This window comes from Dermacentor variabilis, chromosome 3 (genome assembly GCF_050947875.1).
Source record: "Dermacentor variabilis isolate Ectoservices chromosome 3, ASM5094787v1, whole genome shotgun sequence".
In the NCBI taxonomy this organism is placed as follows: domain Eukaryota; kingdom Metazoa; phylum Arthropoda; class Arachnida; order Ixodida; family Ixodidae; genus Dermacentor; species Dermacentor variabilis.
The window spans coordinates 86,540,586-86,560,049 of record NC_134570.1 but is presented as its reverse complement, the minus strand read 5'-3'; the positions used below and the strand labels follow the sequence as shown (position 1 = coordinate 86,560,049).

The following is a 19,464-nucleotide window of genomic DNA, read 5'->3' as shown; positions in this document are numbered from 1 at the left end:
TGGTGAAATCCACATGAGCTGAGGCGCACCTTCGTCTTCCTTTTGCTGCGTCGTGCTTGGATAACTGTCCCGTGACAATCTTATGTAGTCCAACCTTACCTGTAAACAGTTAACTAGACTGAAGTACTTGCTGTCAAAATCCATGATGTCCTGACAGCGAGCAGTTGCAGGAACTCCAAGGCTACCAGCCGGCTTCCAGTCTTGCGTCTTTTCTGGCTTACCAAGCCTCCTTTCATGCTAAGAGTGGCTTTTTTGATATAGAAATGGCAAATTTGATATTGCAGCTCAAATTATTATTATTCTCTTTACTGTCCCTTTAAGGCAGGACCGCTTCGCAAGCTTGATATTCCGCACATTCTGATTTTGTTTCATGAATCGTAGTGAGCAGTGCAAGTGCATAATGCTTTTTATTCTGCCACTGATACGCACTCACAGGAGGAAGGGCAAGGGCTATGCTGCTTGCTCGTTCGTGTTTTTTACCACACGCTTTACCAAAGACAGTTGACGAAAAGCATGAACCGAGGTCCGGTACCCAATCACCGTGTGCGCATACGTGAAGCCTCTCGCTAAACTCAAGGACGTAATTTTGTTATAAACAGCCATACGTGGCAACGAATAAAGTTACAATAGGAATACGGTAAGTAGTGGACACTGCTTACCTTTTAGTTTACAGAATGTCAGTACCCGATGTGTAAAATCCCTGTGTTGATCATGCAGTTGCAGAGCCAGCATGGCCACCCATTGTAGCCTCACAGCAGGCACATGAAAATAGGATCGAATTGGATTCTGTTGGCTGTCACAGCGGCTGTCTCACTGGCTGTAATGGCATGAATGAATGTAGCCAATGAATGTAGCGGCTCCTCGGTTTGTATTGTACTGCATGGAAGCTTCCTAGCTTCTGCACAGCCAAAACAATGTTGTGGCGCAGCCATCATACAAGTTAGGTAAAAAAGACCCTTTTGTAGAACAAGTTCCAATCAATGCAGATTGGTGCAGCATTACCATCACTGGCCATGAAAGAAATAATGGCAACACAACATAGCAGGTATAAAATCTGCGTTAACTATTTACATAAATACAAAACAATGTATGGCAATCAGAAGTTCAAGTCATCATCCGGATCATCTTCTTCATCAAAGTCGTCCTCCCTTTCCATGACATAAGTGATCTCCCCTTTTCCAGTGCTGGAAGATGGTTTCCTGCAAATGTTAAATACCAAACAAACTTGATGACATAAATTCATCGACTGAAGTATAAAAGCACTTCAAATATTAGAACCCAACGTGGCACTAGAACAAACTGAATATCATCTGAAATCGTTTCCCGTTTTTAACAGAACACAGAGGGTTCAATGTTAGCCTGTACATGATTTGAAGCTGTAGCTTGTAACAACTACGTAGGTGTGATGAATCGGTGCAAATATCATGCCAGATTAGTTTTCTTCAGAGGACTGCCAATGCCAGAATGCAGCTTGCCCCATATTTAGAGCCATGCCATGCCTGCCTACCTGTGAACTTGAAAATTCATAAACATCCCAGACACAACACAGTGGGAGGCAGAGAATAGCACGCATTTTTCAAAAGCTTCCCCTGAGTGCACGCCTTTTGTGGGGCACATGCACACTTTATTAAAAACCATTTACCTTTACACACAGCCCACAAGCAGCAGCAAACCTGCAACAGCACAAACTGACAACCTTGTTTTTATATCACGGGGACTTTTTCACGACTTTGCCGTTTTCAATTTGGCTTGCTTCGGAAAATTGTCTTAAAGGGCGCCTGAACCACTTTTTATCGAAGTGGAGAAAAGCGTTTGAAGTGAAAATAGGCTATTTCAGAAATACTTTGCCACAAAAAGTACTTCAATGGTTCAGCAGAAGTGGAGTTATTGGCAATCAAACGTGGCCTCCGCTGTGCTCCCGTTCCAGCGCCTTGCACACCGAAGGCTACGGTGCAGTGGGGCATGCCCGCAATGCTCTGCCTTCTATATGGCACCATGGCCCGCAGTTCAAATTTTATTTTGGATGCCACCGTAGACGCCACGACTTGAGCCTTTGGTGCCTATGGCGCGCTAAACGTAAGCCAAACGCGGTTGTCCTCAGCGAGACGCAGTTTGCTTAGCCAGTGGACTCTTGACTGCACCACCCGTCAGCCGCGGTGTCTGCGCCATGTAGCCAATCGCAGTTTGACGTCAGCTATTGGCCAGTAGCAGCCTTCTAAGGGAATGATGAAATAAAGCGTTCGATGATGAAATAAAGCGCCCAGAAGAGAGTGGGGATAGGGCCTTCTGTTGAAAAGAGTGTCTGGGAGAAAGGTGACTTCATGATCCGCTTGTGAGCTCCACGTAAGACAGCAAAACTTGGCCGAGATATTCAATGCAACGTATGCTACCTGCGGACTATGTTATTTCACCAAGCATGAGGGGTGGTTCAGGGCCCCTTTAATAAATACGTTAGAAGGAAGTGTGCTGCCACAAAAGGGTGGTGCAGATATGTATTACCACAATTTCTGTAATTTAGTCCCACTCCATCTAGCAACACATTTAAACATATTAAAAACAGAATTCATTTTTCGTAAATCTTGATGCAAGATTTATAAGATTGCAGAACGAGCCCAAATTTGAGAACGTCATGAAAAATTCAAAAGTTGGCAGCTATGCCATGCTCGCTCTGAATGCTTTACAATTTGACATTTTGAAATTCCCCACTATAGCCGGTAACAAATAAAAATCCAGGAGAGGCTCTTTCCAGAAAAAATGTACCTGCATGCTATTCATACCCCATAAAGACACAATGAACATGTTATGATCACACACAAACAATAGAAAATAGCAGGAATGGAGACTAAGGCATCTCACAGCACAGGCGGGTACATCTACAAAAGGGATTAGGAGAGGAATTTGCATGAGGAAGTATTACTTCCTCATCCACAACCTCTCCCTCGAGTATGTGATTGCGCTTCACCACCAAAGAGATGTACTATGAAAGATGTATTATTATTGACCCTTCACAATGGAAGTCACTCGCACATGGTGAAAAAAATGTTCCTCCAGCATGCAGAAGTTTCACTATTAGCTAGGGCTGTGTGACTATTTCAAAATTATGAACATTATTCAATATTGTATTTCAAATAATTGTATTCAATTTGAGAACTATATATTCGAAAATATTCAAATATTCGATTGGATACAAATATCCTAAACAAATCGAATATATTGCTGGTTGTACGGGAGCAAACACTGCTCTTGGCATTTGTTTCTATCTAATCTAAGAATGTGTGTCTGATATTGTGCTTAATTTTGTGATAATTTCATGCTGCTGGCGAAATTTTCCCTGTAATGTGCGCTTACTGGACGTCTAGGCTATGCAGTAAAGCCAGCCGCTAAGTAGCAAGGGGCATGCCGATAGCGAGGGCGCACGCACTCTTGCGGCGTCACCCCCAATCCCGAGCTTATTGCTTGACAGCAAATGCGATGAGTGACGGCTGGCACAGAGTCAATTGCCTCTGAGTTTACAGGCACTTGATGCTGTATAATAAGGCACAGGTTGGCGAGAACAGACAGCTAGTGGGAATTACTCAATTTTCCAAGCTAACATGAGCCAAATGCACAATATTATAGTATAATGGCTGAATAGTCTTATTTAGTACCATTGACATTGTAATTGCACTGTTCGAACATGTTATAATAGCTGAACTTGCTAATTAATGCATGCACATATTATTATTCAATATTCTATTCAATATTCAAAGTTAAGTAGTCGTATTCGACGTGTATAGGAAAATTTTGATATTTGCACACCCCTAGCTAAGTGTGATCCACTTAGATGCAAGAAGCATGTGGTAGAGTTTCTACAACATTGAAAATACCGTTATGTGCTAGTAATATTTTATAGGTAAATGCATCTGAAATATTTAGAGTTGAATGAGTATGCGAGTTCTTTGCACTGAACATGGAATGTCGGATATAGTGGAAACATGAATAATTTAAGGTTACTGTGTCTCGTGTGGTGCAAAAGAATGCTGCAGTGTAATTTTTTAGACAAAAAAAAGAAAAAGGCAGAGGAAGAAAAGATAATGTGCACAGTTGCATTGCTCCACTTCTAATCTCATAATTCTTCTGGGACAGTGCACTAAATGATGTGTCTTTCACAAAACACACGACACTCCAATGTGCTTCAATGTGTAATTTACTGCAAAGGTTCTACTTAAACTACATGCTTTAAGTTCGCCTACACATCACTTTGGCGTTCCCATGTGATTTGTACTCGGTTGGCCTGAGCACCTCCATGAAATCGTCATGTGAAAATGTCCCTGTCTACCTTTCAATTGTGCACAGTGATTTCAATATCAAGAAAAACTTCATGTGCAGCGATTTCGTCCTAAATGTGCTTAAAGTTTTCCATGCTGCCATCTACCTATCAATTGCCTATTATCACCACATGATAACATCACATAAACAGATCACAAAATGTTTCAATGCTTACTTGATATATGGCAGCACCAGGTTGTCCTTGGCTGCTTTCTCTTCTTCACTGAGACGAAGGTTGAAAGTAAGGTTGGCCGTAGGATCAGGCTGCTGCACCTTAAGGAAGAACAAGTAGTGTCAAGTCGCTATTTTGACTGCGCGGTTGAAGCAGGTTGAAAATTTCTGCTTTTGGAGGGAGATAACATGTCTTCGACGCATTCACTTGACCCTAGCATAACCAAGGCATGCGCTGCAGCCACTGGGGTCAGGTGTGTGCTTGCTGACCAGCCAAGCTTGAATTACCCGCCAAGGGCCAATATCATAATCATATAAAGAAAGTTTTGGCTCCTAGAAATGTGCGGGCACCAGATGGGACCTATGGTCGCAATTGAATTACAGTTGAAAAATATGACTAACCGCAGTTGAGTTAACGGAAGTCTACTGTATAAATGAACACAATTCGACAGCTAACTTTTACCATCACAACTGTTCAAAAACGTCTTATAATGGATGTTGCTGAACACACACTTACGAAAGGTTTTGCATCCTGTTTTTGAGCTACTTTCTTGATGTCAGTGATGGACAGGTCAGGCTTGAGAACAAACTCTTCATCCTGAAAAAAAAAAGAAATAGTAAGCAACAATAACAATGCAATAATTAATAGCTCAACTAGGCAGAATAGTATTTCACGTGACAGTATTTCATGAACTACAAACTGCTTTTCATACATAGCCAAATCAACAGGCGAAACTGCAGAAAACTGTCGAAAAAAAGAAGCACTGCACTGAATGCTGCCTTCTGTTTGCAATGCAATAAGTGGGAAATGAAAAGACTACAAACAACCACTGGCATTCATCTGGTCATTTGCATGACCCAGTGGTCCTGACCCAAAGTTTTGCTGCCCTGAGGTAGCATACAAGAGTCTATTGGCCAGTTGCCTGTTCCTAAATTTACATACTATGTGATGCAGTTCCAGCCTGTTGCCATGGCTGTAAGTAGCACTGGCTAACACTCCCAGGGCTATACTCAGTTCAACACAAGAAGATACCCAGGAAAGTGGACAGGAGGATAGGCGCTGCCGTAGCTCGATTGGTAGAGCATTGCAAACTGTCAGGAGTGAAAAGTTATGGGAAGAAAGTTTGTGTCAGAAGATAAGGAGAGAGCAAATGAGCTAAGTAGTAGAGAAAAAAAAAAGAAACAGGCAAGAAATGAGGAAGAACAGTCAGGTAGCACGTGGAAGAGAAAGACCAGGAAAGAAGCCATCTTGGTGGATGGGCAGATGGGCGCATGCATCGACAAATGAATGGCAGGGGTGCAGCATTCATACAAGAGCCAAGGAGTGCCACAATGGGTCCCGCCACAGCACCATGGTAACGAGAGGCGTCTCCTTCGAGAGCTAGGCTCGTCGAGCCGCCGATCTTCTTTATAACTAGCACTAGCCCTGAGCTAACCGAAAGCTGTTGACACGTCAGCGCTTTCAAGCGCTGACAGTGGATGCGTTGCTGCTGGCCAAAGCCAGTGCCACTCCACACTGCTGGCCCAAGCCGTTCCAGTGTAACATGAACACCAGCAGGCACAGTTGCTAACCTGCTGGAGCCCTACAAGTACTGAGCAATGTTGTCTTCGACGCGTCAGCAGGTGCCATCTGGGTCACAAACATGCTGCCATCGATAGAGGGATGAGGCTATCAACACCCCCCAACGATGATGCTCCTGACTGGTTTGTCGGTACTGTAATGATGTTCTCTGCTTCATAGAGGACCCAGATGCGAGTATTGAAGCATGCCTTGAGTAACCACAATATTGTGTAGAATATGTTTGTACGCTACAACACCACCTGTCTCTCCAGTGCATACATCAAGTGAGTTTCCAGTGCTGCTGCTGACGTCTGCGGAAGAAACACGGGTAGATGACCAACGAAAATTTTGAAAAACAGGTGTTGGTGAAGGTAAGTGGACGCACTGAAACAGCCAAGTCAACTTGTTCGGTACTGTATTTGTGCAATGTTAATGAAAGGTGGGAGGAAAGTAACATAGAAGTAATCAATTACTTCTTTAGTAATTCCTCAGCACATTTCGTGGTGCAGTAATGCGTCCCTGTGATCAATTCTAATTTTGAATGAAGTAATTGTAATTAGTTACCTTTTTATTTTGTAATGAGCACAAGTCTGGTTGGGGTGCAAGAGCGATTGATGAACTTAATCACGCAAGAGGGATCAGTTTATACATGCATATTTCTGTCGTTTACTTTTATGTACTTTGATGCTTGTTTGTGTGTGCTTTGTTGCTTTTAACATGTATCAATGAAGTGTTTGTTTGTGTAACAAGTTGCTGTCGAGCATTCATTCTGTTGGCTCGAATAAACCTACCAGGCAGGTATATCTATAACACACACATGATGTGTAACACCTGGGTACAGCTACTACCAGCAGCAAGTTGTCTTTTCATCCACTTTCCTTTTTCCTTATAATTTGTACATTTCAATTGTTTCAAAAGTTGGTTTCACTGCACTTGCTTCTTTCAAAGTTGCATGGCAGGTGAAAAGACAGAGCAGCACGCTTTTCTAAGGGCAACTAGCTTTCCAAAATGACATCATCGTTTTGTAGAGGCTCTGACTGACGAGAACTCCCGATCTAGACTTCACGGAAAGGATGCAAATCCTCGGCTACTGACTTCCCGACTTGTCACTCACCACTTCTCTAAGTATACATTCAGTCGTAGTGCTAAAAGTCAAAGGCCAATAAGGAGGCACTTTGTGTAATCAAAGCAATCCTTGATCAGGTAATTGGAACAGAAACGCTTGAAGGCAGAGCAATGTGTCTGCGTCTTGCCACTGTCTCTCATCCCTTTTCATGCGCTAAAAAACCTCAGTTATGGAATACCAACATGCCCTAACCTACGCGCTTGAAGGAAACCAAGGTGGGTGCAAAGAGTACTGCATGGCACAGTGCACCTTGAAGTGTCCTAGACGGAGGCCAGCCTTTAGAAAGGTCGAAAGCCACTTTATACGAGCGCTCATCAGAGGGATAGTATCGTCCCAGTTTAGAGCAAAAACACGCCTTTTCAGCTTTTCTTAGAATTTTGAAGTTTGTCAATAAAGTTTTACAGTCAAAGCTTGATATAACAAACCTTGATTGAACAAAATTTGCAATGTAACGAACGATTTTCATTTCCCAATCTTAGTTGCATGAAAACCATGTATTTCTTTTTTGCAATTTAACAAAGTAACTTCGTGACACAGTTTCAATTTCAAGAAGTTTTCGGGCATTTTATTCATGTACTTGGAGCCTGTATGGCCAGTAAATCTACCAAAAAACTATGCTGGCTAAGGCAAAAGTTAATTCAAGCCTCCTTCTGCATGAAAAGTTCGAGTGGCAAAATTGCTGTCAAAGCATGCACCAGGAAACACCACTGCGCCATTTGTCGCGTTGGTATATAGGTGAGAAAAACACACGAGAGCTGACGATTCCTTCTGAGCAAAAGAGACGGGGAGGGAGTGAATGCGTGGTAACATGATCAAGCACGTGCTGGGTCGAGCGGGGGCAGGAATGCGCCTATCTGCCTTTTTCTCCTCGTGCACATCTGTGTGCAGGCCACGCGCTGTTTCGATCTTGAAGGTAATCTCTCCGCGGCAAGCCAAAATGGATGGTGCCTTCACACGCATTTTGTTATTTCTGAGCGTCTAGTGTTGGCAGTCGTGTAATCTCAAGTTTCTGAGACATGGTACGAACCGCTCACTCACGTTGTGACTGCAAGGTTGAGGTCATTGAGCGAAATCTGTTGATGTTTCCCTGAGCACACGTGACATCGATAAATCTACGAACCTTACTTTGTGTAGCCTGTTTGCTATAGCGCTCGACACTCCAAATTTCTGGTGAAACTGACAATTTCTTTTTGGCTCAGGACCAATATCAGTATCTTTTTACACACTAAACGTGGTCAGATATGGTGTCCAAGATTTATGGTGCCATGCGATGCAACACACACAAATCTTGGACGCCATGAGCCGTGTCGATGCAATGCTCGTGGTACAATCTGCACAGCAGGTGCTGGCGCTCATAACTGTGCTACAGTAAGACCTCGTTATACCGTACCCACTTAAACAACTGTTTTGTTTAAAATAGTAAAGTCAATTGCCCAACTCAGCGGCCATTGAACATAACGTGCTTTGTGCCCGCATAAACTGTACCAGCTTATTGCGTACGTATCAGTTAAAACACAGCGTTTCCACTTTTTGTCAAGCAATCACGGCGGTCTTTCGGCCCCATCAGGCGGCCTGGCAGAGCTGCAAGCCTCAGAGATCAAAACAACGGCCTCCAAGTGCGCTGTGAGTTTGCGCGTGAAGCCATATCAACGTCAACACCACTTCGGCGCCATGCCAGAGAGCATTGTGGCGTGGTGCAAGCTAGGACTCACGTCATGCCAAAGCTTGGACAGAAAACACCGGGTGCTCGGCATAGAAGAAAAATTGGATATCGTTCGTGCTATTGAATGTGACACAAAGTCGGCGCTGGCACGTGACAGGGATCTGCTGTTGACTACGGCCTGTGGCATTTGGAATGCAAAGAAGCTGCTCGGCAGCGCTGCTGCGACAACAACAAGATGTCGGTTACGAGGTTTGACTTTTTACCATCGTTATCTCTTGTTGCTGAAGTGTCGCCTGATGACAGTGGTGAGGATGACAGGAAAGGCAACAGCATGCGAGATTCAGGCCTGACAGCGGCGGAAGCTGTGCATTATGTCAGCTTCATGAATGCAATTGTCACGATGAGAACAGCACCTCGCAATGAAAAAGGCGCTCTGCGACTTCTGCAGTGCTACCGCTCCCGTGCACAGAGAATTGGCAACGCCAACGAGGAATCTGCCATGCGAGTGTTTGCCAAGAAGAGGGTGCTGGCTGAAAAGCTGGCTCGCAGCTTCAGTAAGTTTGAGGCCACTGTTGACGCTGCTAGGCTGCCACAGCATCAAACGAAAATAACACTTTTGCAGCGCGAAGTGAATAAATACTGCATGTTTCTGCCCTTCCATCGCACTTTCTCTGAGTTCCGTTTCTGACAGTTAAGTGGGTGATCTTGCACTATTTCGGTTAAGCAGTACCACTCTTCAGTATGTACTTTTTCTGAGCTCCGGCCAACTACGGTTTCACGAGGTTTTAATGTATTATGGCCTGGCTTTCTTGCCATTTGTTTATAAGTGCTTACTTAAACGATATTATCCACCCAGAAAGCTCTAGAATTTGTGAAGTTGTTTTTAATGCAGAAACTTTAAAACCTCAAATTAATGAAATTCGCAATGCAACAAAGTTTTTCGCTGCAAGTACAACTTTGTTCAACCTCGATATAACAAAGTTGTACTTGCAGCAAAAAACTTTGTTATATTGAGGTTCAACTGCATTAGTGCTGCAGTCAAGCAAACTTTCACTTGTTTCTTTTTAGTGCCTTCTTACAAAATAGAAAAAACCTTTGGTATTACATCTTTTGGCTCTTTCTTTGCTAGGTGTTTGTTTGAATGAACAAATACAATTGGCATATTTGGGCCATTTTTTGCAGAGAGTGCTTGGTAGCGAAAGGGTTAGAAGAGTAAGCCTCATGTAGTAATACTTTCAGTTATGTCAGATTTGCGTGGGTAGAGCAGTGGCACACACAAGCACACTTACATCCCTCACGACACGTCCACTGGGCTTTTTGTGAACAATCTTACATCCAAGTGTGCCTGCACTGTCGTGTGCATACGGTGTCAAGGTGGTGGCGGCAAGGTGGCACAGCTTGTCGACCTCGTGTTCCTCATGCACGTCAGTGTGGAGAAGAGCCACGATCATCTGCAAAGCTGGTGAGGCAGTGAATGCATGAGAAGCAATCAAAGTAGTCATGGCATCAAATTTTCAAGATGATATCTCTTTGCAAAAGCGTACACATTTAGGCTGGCTGATCCATGACTTGAGAAGAAAATAGCACAAAAGAATGGGACATAGGGAAGGGACAGACGATAGTGTCAACTAGCAATTGAATGCTCATTTGTTCTAGCAGCACTATTAGGTACGTATGCTTCTGTTTCATTTTTCCTGTTGTTTCTGGTTGAATGGTACACTACGTATGTTGCTTGAAAGAATAAACATTTGGTTGTCTGTCCTTTCCTTACATTGTGCTCTTTTGTCCTTTCTTCTCAAGATATTTCTTCCTTTGGGAGTAACATGCACATCATGGGGCATCACATTACTGGGTATGATACACACAATGATGGCATGAATGATTTAAAGACACCTTCCAACAAAACACCATAAGCAGCGCTATGGCGTCAATTGAAACAAAGCGGCGGAGTACGAATCGCCATAGTCATAAGCGGAAATTGTATGCGAATCACATGAACTGCGGAACGTTTCCTGCCTATTTATGCCTTGATTATTGCATTTACCACCTTGCATATTGCAAGTTACACTCAGAGAGTGCCTATTCCCCAAGTTTCTGCATTAGAATTTCAACTAGTATGTGAGTGAACAAATCCAGGGTTACCAGCAGTTCTATTAATAAGCGCGCTCGTGCTTGTTCAAAAAAAAAATGATTACTAGTTTGTAAAATCCTCCACTCATTTGGCACAGTTTTGTGGGCTTGCTGGCAATCAATCTTATTCAACAAAAAAGAAAACATGGCAAACTGACCTATAGTCATGCATTCCCAAGTGCCCTGACATGGAGCAACATCGAGACGGTTTCAACTGGAATGCTAATTTTGACACGTTGGATATGAGAACAGCAACGCAAAAGCAATTGCCATCACTGCCTAGCACAAGGCTGTATTACAATTTGAAAAAGTTGGCTTGTCACTGTTTCGCCTCAGCATAATCAACTAAATCCCCCCATCTAGGAGAAAATCTACGAATGTGGATTGTACAAAGCCCACTTTAAATTAAAGTGAGGCAAGTTTCAAAGCACATTCCTTGAAATTTACTGTTTGCCTTCTGCAGCTTTTGCACAAGCTGCGCCACTTATTTTAGGTAGTTTTGTGAGGCCTATCTGTTGACTGGCTCAAATTGTTTTAAGCACCCTGGCCCACTCCCTCTTCCTCGCAATCATCTCTCAATTATCCGTGGGCTAGCTTAGCCAGCTACAGTAAATCTAAGCTCGCCGGCATTTTTTGCGTTTCACATTCACTGCAATACAGCTGTGGCATCCGGGAGCCAAACTCACGACAAACGTGCTTGGTAGCTGACGCCGCGGCTACCGAGCTTTCGCGACCGGTACATGCAATCCGACAGCTTGTCAGCTGAATGGAAGCAAAGTAGCAACCAAATAATTTTTTTTAGGGGCATGGCGGGCACAGGGTCAACAGCACCACTTTAATAAATGAGGCTGAGTTGACTCTGAGGCGAGCAAACAATTTTCATGCTGCTGCTGTGCCAAAAAATAGGTCAAGTGACACCCACATTTGACTTGAGCGAGCCTAGCCCTCATATTCTAGAATGTCCCAGAATTCATTCCCAGACTAGTTGGCACATTATTATGGAAAAGTGAGCTTGTGTCCAGAATAGACAGGACACAAAGGAACATGAACGTACAGTCGACCAAAAATGTTTACGGACCAAGAGATCTGACACAAAGCTGAATATCTCCTCAGTCTTAAAACACAGCCTGTTATTCCCACTTTTAGCCTTTTGTGGCATATGCGAACAACATTGTGATGCACAATTTTACTGGCTGCTTTTAAAGGCTGCTCGTATATTTTGAATTTTCTGAGATCCCGTGGTCCGTAAACTTTTTTGGTCGACTGTACATGAATGTTAGAGATGCTGTGCTCGACACTTTGCCTCAACTTAAGGAAGTAGAGGGCAGTGCCAAGCCTTGAGCGAAGCAGTCACTGCACTTCCATGACACGTGACGCTTTGCGGCGACACCCGAGTGAAGAGTTTGCCACCCGGTGGTCTAGGCATCTTGTTGAATGCATTGGGGTGAAGGCAATGATGTCCCTCAACCAACTCCTCAGTACAGGAATCACTCAGAAACATCATTAAAGTGCAGTGTATCCATCAGGGGAAAGGTGGTGTTGTGGCACGACGACCTTCGAGTTGGAAAATTATGTGGAGAAGAAACCTCAAGAAAGAAATGTGGTTGATCGTGTCAAACATCTTAACACGTATACATCAGCACAGAGATGTCGAGCAAGTCTGTTGACCTGAGAGTTTGGTCAAGTGATGTTTAATCAGGTGTAGTACTTCTGTGTATGCTTTCTTTTTTTTTATATTTTTTTCTCGGCTCTTTTGGCTCTCACAGCAGCTGTTCATGAAGAAGAATAATGAGCTTGGTGCTCTCTTGCAGTTTACAAAAAGCTGCAAAGAGCAGCAGACCACTTCAGACTAAACGAACTGAAGTAACTTCTGCCTTTTCTCAAGAATAAAGTCATTACCACCACCACCACCTTTTCTCAGTGAAGGACAGAGAGACAAAGGTGCCCATCTCTACCTCTCTAGCTAAAAGGTTCCTGGGACCTTTGTTTCATCCTTTTATTTCCCTCCATGATAGATGGCCCTCTTGAACGTAAGATACATTTTAAAGTCCCAAAGCAAACCGGGGGCTTGTGAGACAACGTAGTGAAGTGCTCTGGATTAATTTGACAAGCTGCAGTCCCTTAACGAGCACCCTGTGCTCGGCACATAAATGTTTCTGCATTCAACACTCGTCAAAACAAGGTTGTGATGGTTAGGAATAGAACCAACACTATCAGACTCTGCAGCCACTCAGCCACCCCAGTAGGCGACGTGTGCCATCCACATGCTCAGTCTTTGTCTCTTGCTGCGCATCCCAATTTTTGGCTACTAACTTTTGCAAAGAGAAACACAGCAGTAAAAGGCCAACTGTGATGAAATAGTGGACCGCGTAAGAAGACAAGTTTCAGACAGCGTGGATATACAGCTGACTTTCTGGAAGATTTTACGTTAGAAATACAGATGAATATGATAAAAACTTCTCCAAGGTAGATATTTCGGATACCGAAACATAAAACGAAAGCCATTATCACTTGCTGAAAATGAATCAGATCACAGGACTTTGAGAAACAGGACTTTGAGAAACATGAAAATGACTTCCGAGACTGGTGCAGTGCCCGCGACGTGCAGAAAATCTTGGAAGCCATGTTATGAAATTTGTGTCATGCTCATCTGCTGATCGCCAGGTGGCATTTAAAGGCTGTTAATAAAAAAAAAAATTACACAATTACCAACAATGCAGCTTTGAAGCAATCTGCTTCTGTAGCATATACCAATCATTTACGACTAGTTAAGCAAAAGTGCAATTTCATTACGTGGGAAGGTGATCAGACTCACATTTTATCTTTCGCAGCAGGCACAGGAGTCCCATGTAGACATCGTCGAATGGGTGATAAATGAGGGCTGTCGAAAGTGAGTCAATGACCAGTGTAAATGGTTCCTTCTCCTTGCTGAGCATTTCGACCCACGTTGAAGGATTGCATTTGTCCGGCGAGCAAAAGGTATCGTGAATGGCTATCCTGAACATATATGAAAAAGTTGCTTCTTAGTGCACATGTGTTTCCATTATATAAGCAAGAAACCCTTCCTGTAAAGAGTGTTTGACTTGCTTCAATAAAACAACAGCATCAATTGTCCATGCTTGCAAAGCGGCTCATTATTAAAGAAAAAGTGGCACCATGGGACAGGCTCACTGTAAAAATAGTCACAATACTTTGTTTATTATGGAGATGCATTGTCAGTTATGGCTTATTTGCTTCACTATTGCCCATACACATTTTGAGAGCATGATTGCACCACAATCTCTTAAGAGATGCTTGTGTAATAAAGATGATTTGGTTAGCCCATGTGAAGTAAAGCTGCATTCTTCAACTGCAGGTTTCTAATGAAAGCAAAGAAGCTTGTCTTCTTTCGACCGAAAAGCACAAGTAATGGTAATGAATCAGTCATGGCAATGCTTTATGCTAGTTTGTACTGAACTGCTAGCTACAACGTATCAAGAAGGATGCATTGATTCCAGCTGATAGAGGTTTGAAAGCTTAATAAAAGACCCATACAACTAAATTATGTATAAAAAGACACAAAGCATAAGCAGTTGTCTTGAGTTGGATGTGGTACTTCCTGCATCCAAACATCACCTTTTTTGCAAAAGAAAACCTCTATCGTAACAAACACGCAGACTTTGTGAAAAAGGCTTTGCTAGTGGCTTGTGTTTTAAATGTTTTTCCTATATGTGTGTTAATTTCTAGCCCAGTTAAATTATTACTGATACTATCTTTTCTTGGCTATACTAAACAAGCATATTAAGGCAAAATTCAGTGTTCTTAAGTCACAGTGAGTCAACTTCAGCGAAACTGGGCAACCATTTTTGGTCAGTTGTGAGTTTTGGATGCACAATTTTCAGTGTCTATTAGAGCACTGCCAAACACTGAAGTGTTTTCGTGAACGTAACAAGATAGTTTGATGCAGCACCAAGAGCCTAACTAGAAAACTTAGTTTTTAGGCACGTGCTCTAGTTAGATTAGATGCCGCACACAGAGATCATGTACAAACCCATGAATTTAAAATACTGAAACTTAGAATCGAAGCAGTGCATCAACATACCTGTCAAGAGCGCTAGGTGGAAAGCACTTTCTGATCGTGCCTTCTTCTCTGTCATAGCCTAAGATGTGCACGCTGTGACCTCTGAAAGAAAGACAGCAAATATGTACGGGCAATTCTGGACACATTTTTCGTAAAATGCATTTGGGAATCAGACAACGAAAGGTCAGAGCAAAGGAAGACCCTAGAGATTGAGACAATGTATGCGCGAAGTTGGGGTCTGTAAACTGGAATAAATTTCACATAATATAGCACTTACATTTGGCTATAAAGGAAACAGAGTGACATCAACAAGCATGCCAAGGCCTTTCTAACCGTTCTTTGTTCAATCCTTGACATCTCGTCGAATGCCTACAGCACACTGTGGTGCAATGAAAAATCTCAGAGCCTACTCGCTGGGACTTCTGTCATATGCTCTACCCACCAGCTGCATGTGTTGTCCACTTAGCGGCTACTTAAAGGATGCTAATGAAAAAATTAGACAATTACCAGCTGTACAGCTTTGCCAAGATTGCTTCAGTAGCACATACTACACATTTATTACCAACTTAGATAAAGTGAAATTTCATTGCTGTTGGTCTTGAGTAGTTACTCCATTTCAGCTGAGGGATTCCTGCTTAAGGTGTTGCTTACGGTGTTCAGTATGCCAGAGCATATGATTTGGCGCCAGTTTCCAATTACGAAATAACATTACAAGAGACAAGAAGGAGCACAAAGTGCAATTGAGAATGGATGTACACAAGAATTGAAAGTAGGGATAGCTGGCGCTCGTTCATTATTGACTGCAGCACGACAGGATGACAACAGGCAGAAACAAAGCCAACACACACAGTGCTCTTGAACACACAGTGCTCTGAGAGTTAACTTCATTTATGTCCATTGTCTTCCTGTTGTGCTGCAATTAATAATGAGCATACACTGTTTAGACACACTACCGATGTAGCTAGGTATGAGCAATACAACTGAACAACATGTGAGCTGTGTAGCTCAACTGACTGCTATTTTTTGTAAGTTTAATAATAAACTCTGTTTTGTTTACTGGCTTACCAGATGACCTGCATGATCTAAATCCAGTACTAGCTGAGGCAATTCTAAAGCGTTGAACAGTGCTGTGTGCCATTATGTGCTGCATGGCTTCCCAAACCTGTAGTGCGTGGAACATCTAGTATGAGCTAGGAATGGCTAAGGATGGTCAGTGCGCCTGTTATCAAAACACATTATATTTTTACTTAAGTGTAAACACCATTGTAGCAAGGGTTAACGGCTAGAATGACCCTTGGTAACTGCATTTGGGCCAATGGCCCCACTTTTAAAAATAACCCCTACATATATATATATATATTTTGCAATGGGTCCCTCATGCCTTTGGTATGCCTTGGCACTAGTAGTGAAGTTCTACATTCCTTAATGAGGGCACGCATGATGAATGGCTGTTATGAAGATGCAAGGTTAGAAGTGTTGGTGATAGGCTGTGTATGGTAGTCCCTTTCGAGCCATCACTGCATCTGCAATGTCCAAGAATGAGGGAGATGGCTAAAGAATTGGAAATCAGCAAAGTGGCCCAATACAGTGCAAGCCAGGAACTATGGCAGGAGGGAAAGTAGCAAAAGAGCATATGCGGAGAGAATGCTGCTGAGGAGAGGGACAAAGCGGTTGCAAGTGATGACAAAGCTGACAAATGAAGATGGAAAAAGAGTTTCACATGGCGCTAGCGAGTAGTAGTAGTAGTAGTAATGAGTAGTAGAGGGGGTATTACCGTTAGCAATGAAAGCAGCATAAAGGTTAGCGAGTCTTGCATGACAATGAGTAGTACAGAGTGGAGGAGAGACAAATGAAGGCCAAGAAAGACTGTGTAGGGCACCTTGTTTCACATTGTGGGGCATCAATGAAAGCAGTACCTCGAAGGTTCCGCGCTTGTAATGCACAATGAATCGACAACCATGCTTAGAGCACAAGCTTTTTTCAGTTTCACCTCGCATGACATTATAGTGCAACATTTCCGTAGTTATGACCTCTCTATATTGTGCCAGAATGCAAGTCTGACACCTAATGGTCAGTCCTTGAAAACAAGCTCTCATCTGCCATTCCCTAGTGGCTGTCGAAGAAATCCGGCGTTCTTTCGTTTTTGTGTGTGTGTTTGACCAGGTACTTCAGAAATGTTCTAAATTCAAACATTAGTATTTGCTGTTGAACAGTAAATGCATTTGAAATGCAACCTGAGCTCATTTTGTATGTCACCTTTCAAGACAATTAATTTTTTTTTGAAACGCGTGGGTACAATCAGAAGGATTGACGCTTGATATTTTCGCTACAAACACTGTTAAGCTATATATGAGTTGTCATATGCGCATTACGCTAAGATTAAGTAACTCACATATGAAACACTTGCCTATTGAACACGGCGTTTTTACCTTTCAGAAACATTTCCACGAAGAGCGAACAATAAAGGCTAAACCCCATTAGCGCGATTTTGTGCGCGACAGCGACGAGCGACGGGTTTGCGCGACGGATCAGGCCGTCGCTTGAACAGATCGCTCGGTCTTGTCGCGCGGTCGCACGGTTTTGCAAATCTAGAATTCGTCGCTCGTCGCCCGGAAGTGCTATGAGCGACTAGCCAATAGCGCAAAGCCGGAACTGGATGTACGTAACTCCAGTACTTCCGATTGTCGCACGGAACGAGCAAACGATTGAATTTTTATAGGTGCAAGGATAAGAACCTACTGCAAGACTTTCAGAAATATTTTATGCTGCTTTTTACAGTAAAATACATCAACTTAAGTTAATAAAGCACGCGTCACGCTAGTTTCGGCGCCTATATTGCTGCCCTCATACCGGCAACACTGGGGAGACGTCGCTCGAAGTCGTCGCTCGCATGGGGTGCAACTTGTAGGCGACGAGCGAACGCGACAGCCATCTCCATCGCGTCGCCTGTCGCTGTCGCGTGCAAGATCGCTTGCATGGGGTTTATACTTAACTCCAGAGTTCAGTGAAAATAATGAGCTACTTCTATCAGTATTTAGTACTAATTTCCAGTAATTTGCGGACGTCTTTCATGTATCATCTAATTATATGTTCGATCTGCTGCGCCGTAAGTTCATTAGCATCAAAAGTTGGACAGCTGGGTAATTTGGTATGGCCTTTCAGTTTTTCAAGACTACAATTTAACAGCCCTGACCTGATACTCTGTACAAGCGTCGCAAATCAAAACAACACAGAAAGAAGAACGACGAATTGCTGCGGATAAGCAGCAGTGCATCTAGCATCACGGCAACACGCGGCGTGTGCGTTGAGAGCGTTCAATGAAACGGATGAACAGTTCACGAAACAAAATCTACTGTATACACGAGAAACCTTATCTTTCCGGACAAACCTGTTGGCACATGTATTTGTGAAAGAATCCAAGAGCAAACGGGCTCTCTGTTCCAATGTGTCTGTTGAGAAACAAAACGACAAACGACAATTAGGTTTTACAATTTCCTCAAAATAGATGACATGATCGCCACATCTTCGAGTGAATTGACACAGTACCGTTTATCAGCACCAGTCCAGAAGTGCCTTGTTGGGAAAGCAAGCTTTGTAACATTACTGGAAGCGAATGATCGTAACTGCGAAAGAGAAAACGGCAATCAAAACAGAAACTAGTACATGCCAGTACACTCTAAACCATGCTCTAAACCAATGCCTTCGTCTAAACAAAACTTGTGGGTAGCGCCATATTAAGACAAGGTAGTGAGCTGGGATTATTAAAAGCCGCCAAAAAAAAAAGAAACTTTACAAAGAAAATGCTTTATTAAGTTAAGGTAAATAAAGCTATGAACACTACTCCTGCCAATATGTTTTATAAAATAATTAGTCAGGCGTAAGAAAACTGAAATAAGTAACAGGTGGTGTCCGAAACTCGACGTGTATGACGTACTCGGGCTCCCCAAATCACCACCGCAGTCAACAAGCCAAAAACATAACCTTCAAGATCCGCTTTTTTGTTTGCTTGTTGAACGAATCCTGAAGGATATGTTTTTATTTGGGGAATGAGGAGGAGGCAATTTCAAGAGCCAAAAATACGTCATAAACATCGATTTTTTAACACCTAAATCTGACGCCTCTCGCAACCGCTTCCGCTGCGTGCCGCCAGCGAGAGCATAGCCTCCAAGATTTGCATCTGTTTTTCTAGAGGGCATGTTATGCTTGTTCTTGCACAATATTGCATTGCATTGTATTGCACAATATTTAAAATATTTAGCACTACAAAAATGTGTCGTATGGCAGCGCCTTTGCGGTTGCCACTTTTCTCGCTTAGCTTTTTCTTACCCCTACGGGCGCAGACGAGAACCGCTGTCAACGCTATCCCGAGCTTCTCCCCTCAGCATGGTGGCGCCATCTAGTTCAGGTGTCTGCAAACGTATGCTCTCACGCGCTGTAAATTTCAC

At 43.0% G+C, this 19,464-nt stretch overlaps 1 protein-coding gene across 1 annotated transcript; it reads right to left on the bottom strand.

Moving 5' to 3' along the window:
• Positions 1 to 1,041: 1,041 nt before the first annotated feature.
• Positions 1,042 to 18,749, bottom strand: Elp5 (Elongator complex protein 5). Its single transcript, XM_075685858.1, has 8 exons — positions 18,566 to 18,749; positions 18,408 to 18,468; positions 15,041 to 15,121; positions 13,775 to 13,956; positions 10,119 to 10,288; positions 4,997 to 5,077; positions 4,484 to 4,581; positions 1,042 to 1,199 (listed from the first exon to the last, which is right to left on the bottom strand). Exons 1-8 carry the CDS (start codon positions 18,618 to 18,620, stop codon positions 1,097 to 1,099), a joined length of 831 nt encoding a protein of 276 aa, XP_075541973.1. The 5' UTR covers positions 18,621 to 18,749; the 3' UTR covers positions 1,042 to 1,096.
• Positions 18,750 to 19,464: the final 715 nt, after the last annotated feature.

Bases quoted from the DNA above. Each gene is read 5' to 3' on its own strand.
- Elp5 (XM_075685858.1), bottom strand. From the start codon at position 18,620: ATGTTACAAAGCTTGCTTTCCCAACAAGGCACTTCTGGACTGGTGCTG. The intron at 10,289-13,774 runs GTGAGTCTGATC...CTGCCTCACCAG, and splicing joins CCTGCTGCGAAAGATAAAAT to CTTTGCAGATGATCGTGGCT. The intron at 1,200-4,483 runs GTAAGCATTGAA...TAACATTTGCAG, and splicing joins CTGGTGCTGCCATATATCAA to GAAACCATCTTCCAGCACTG.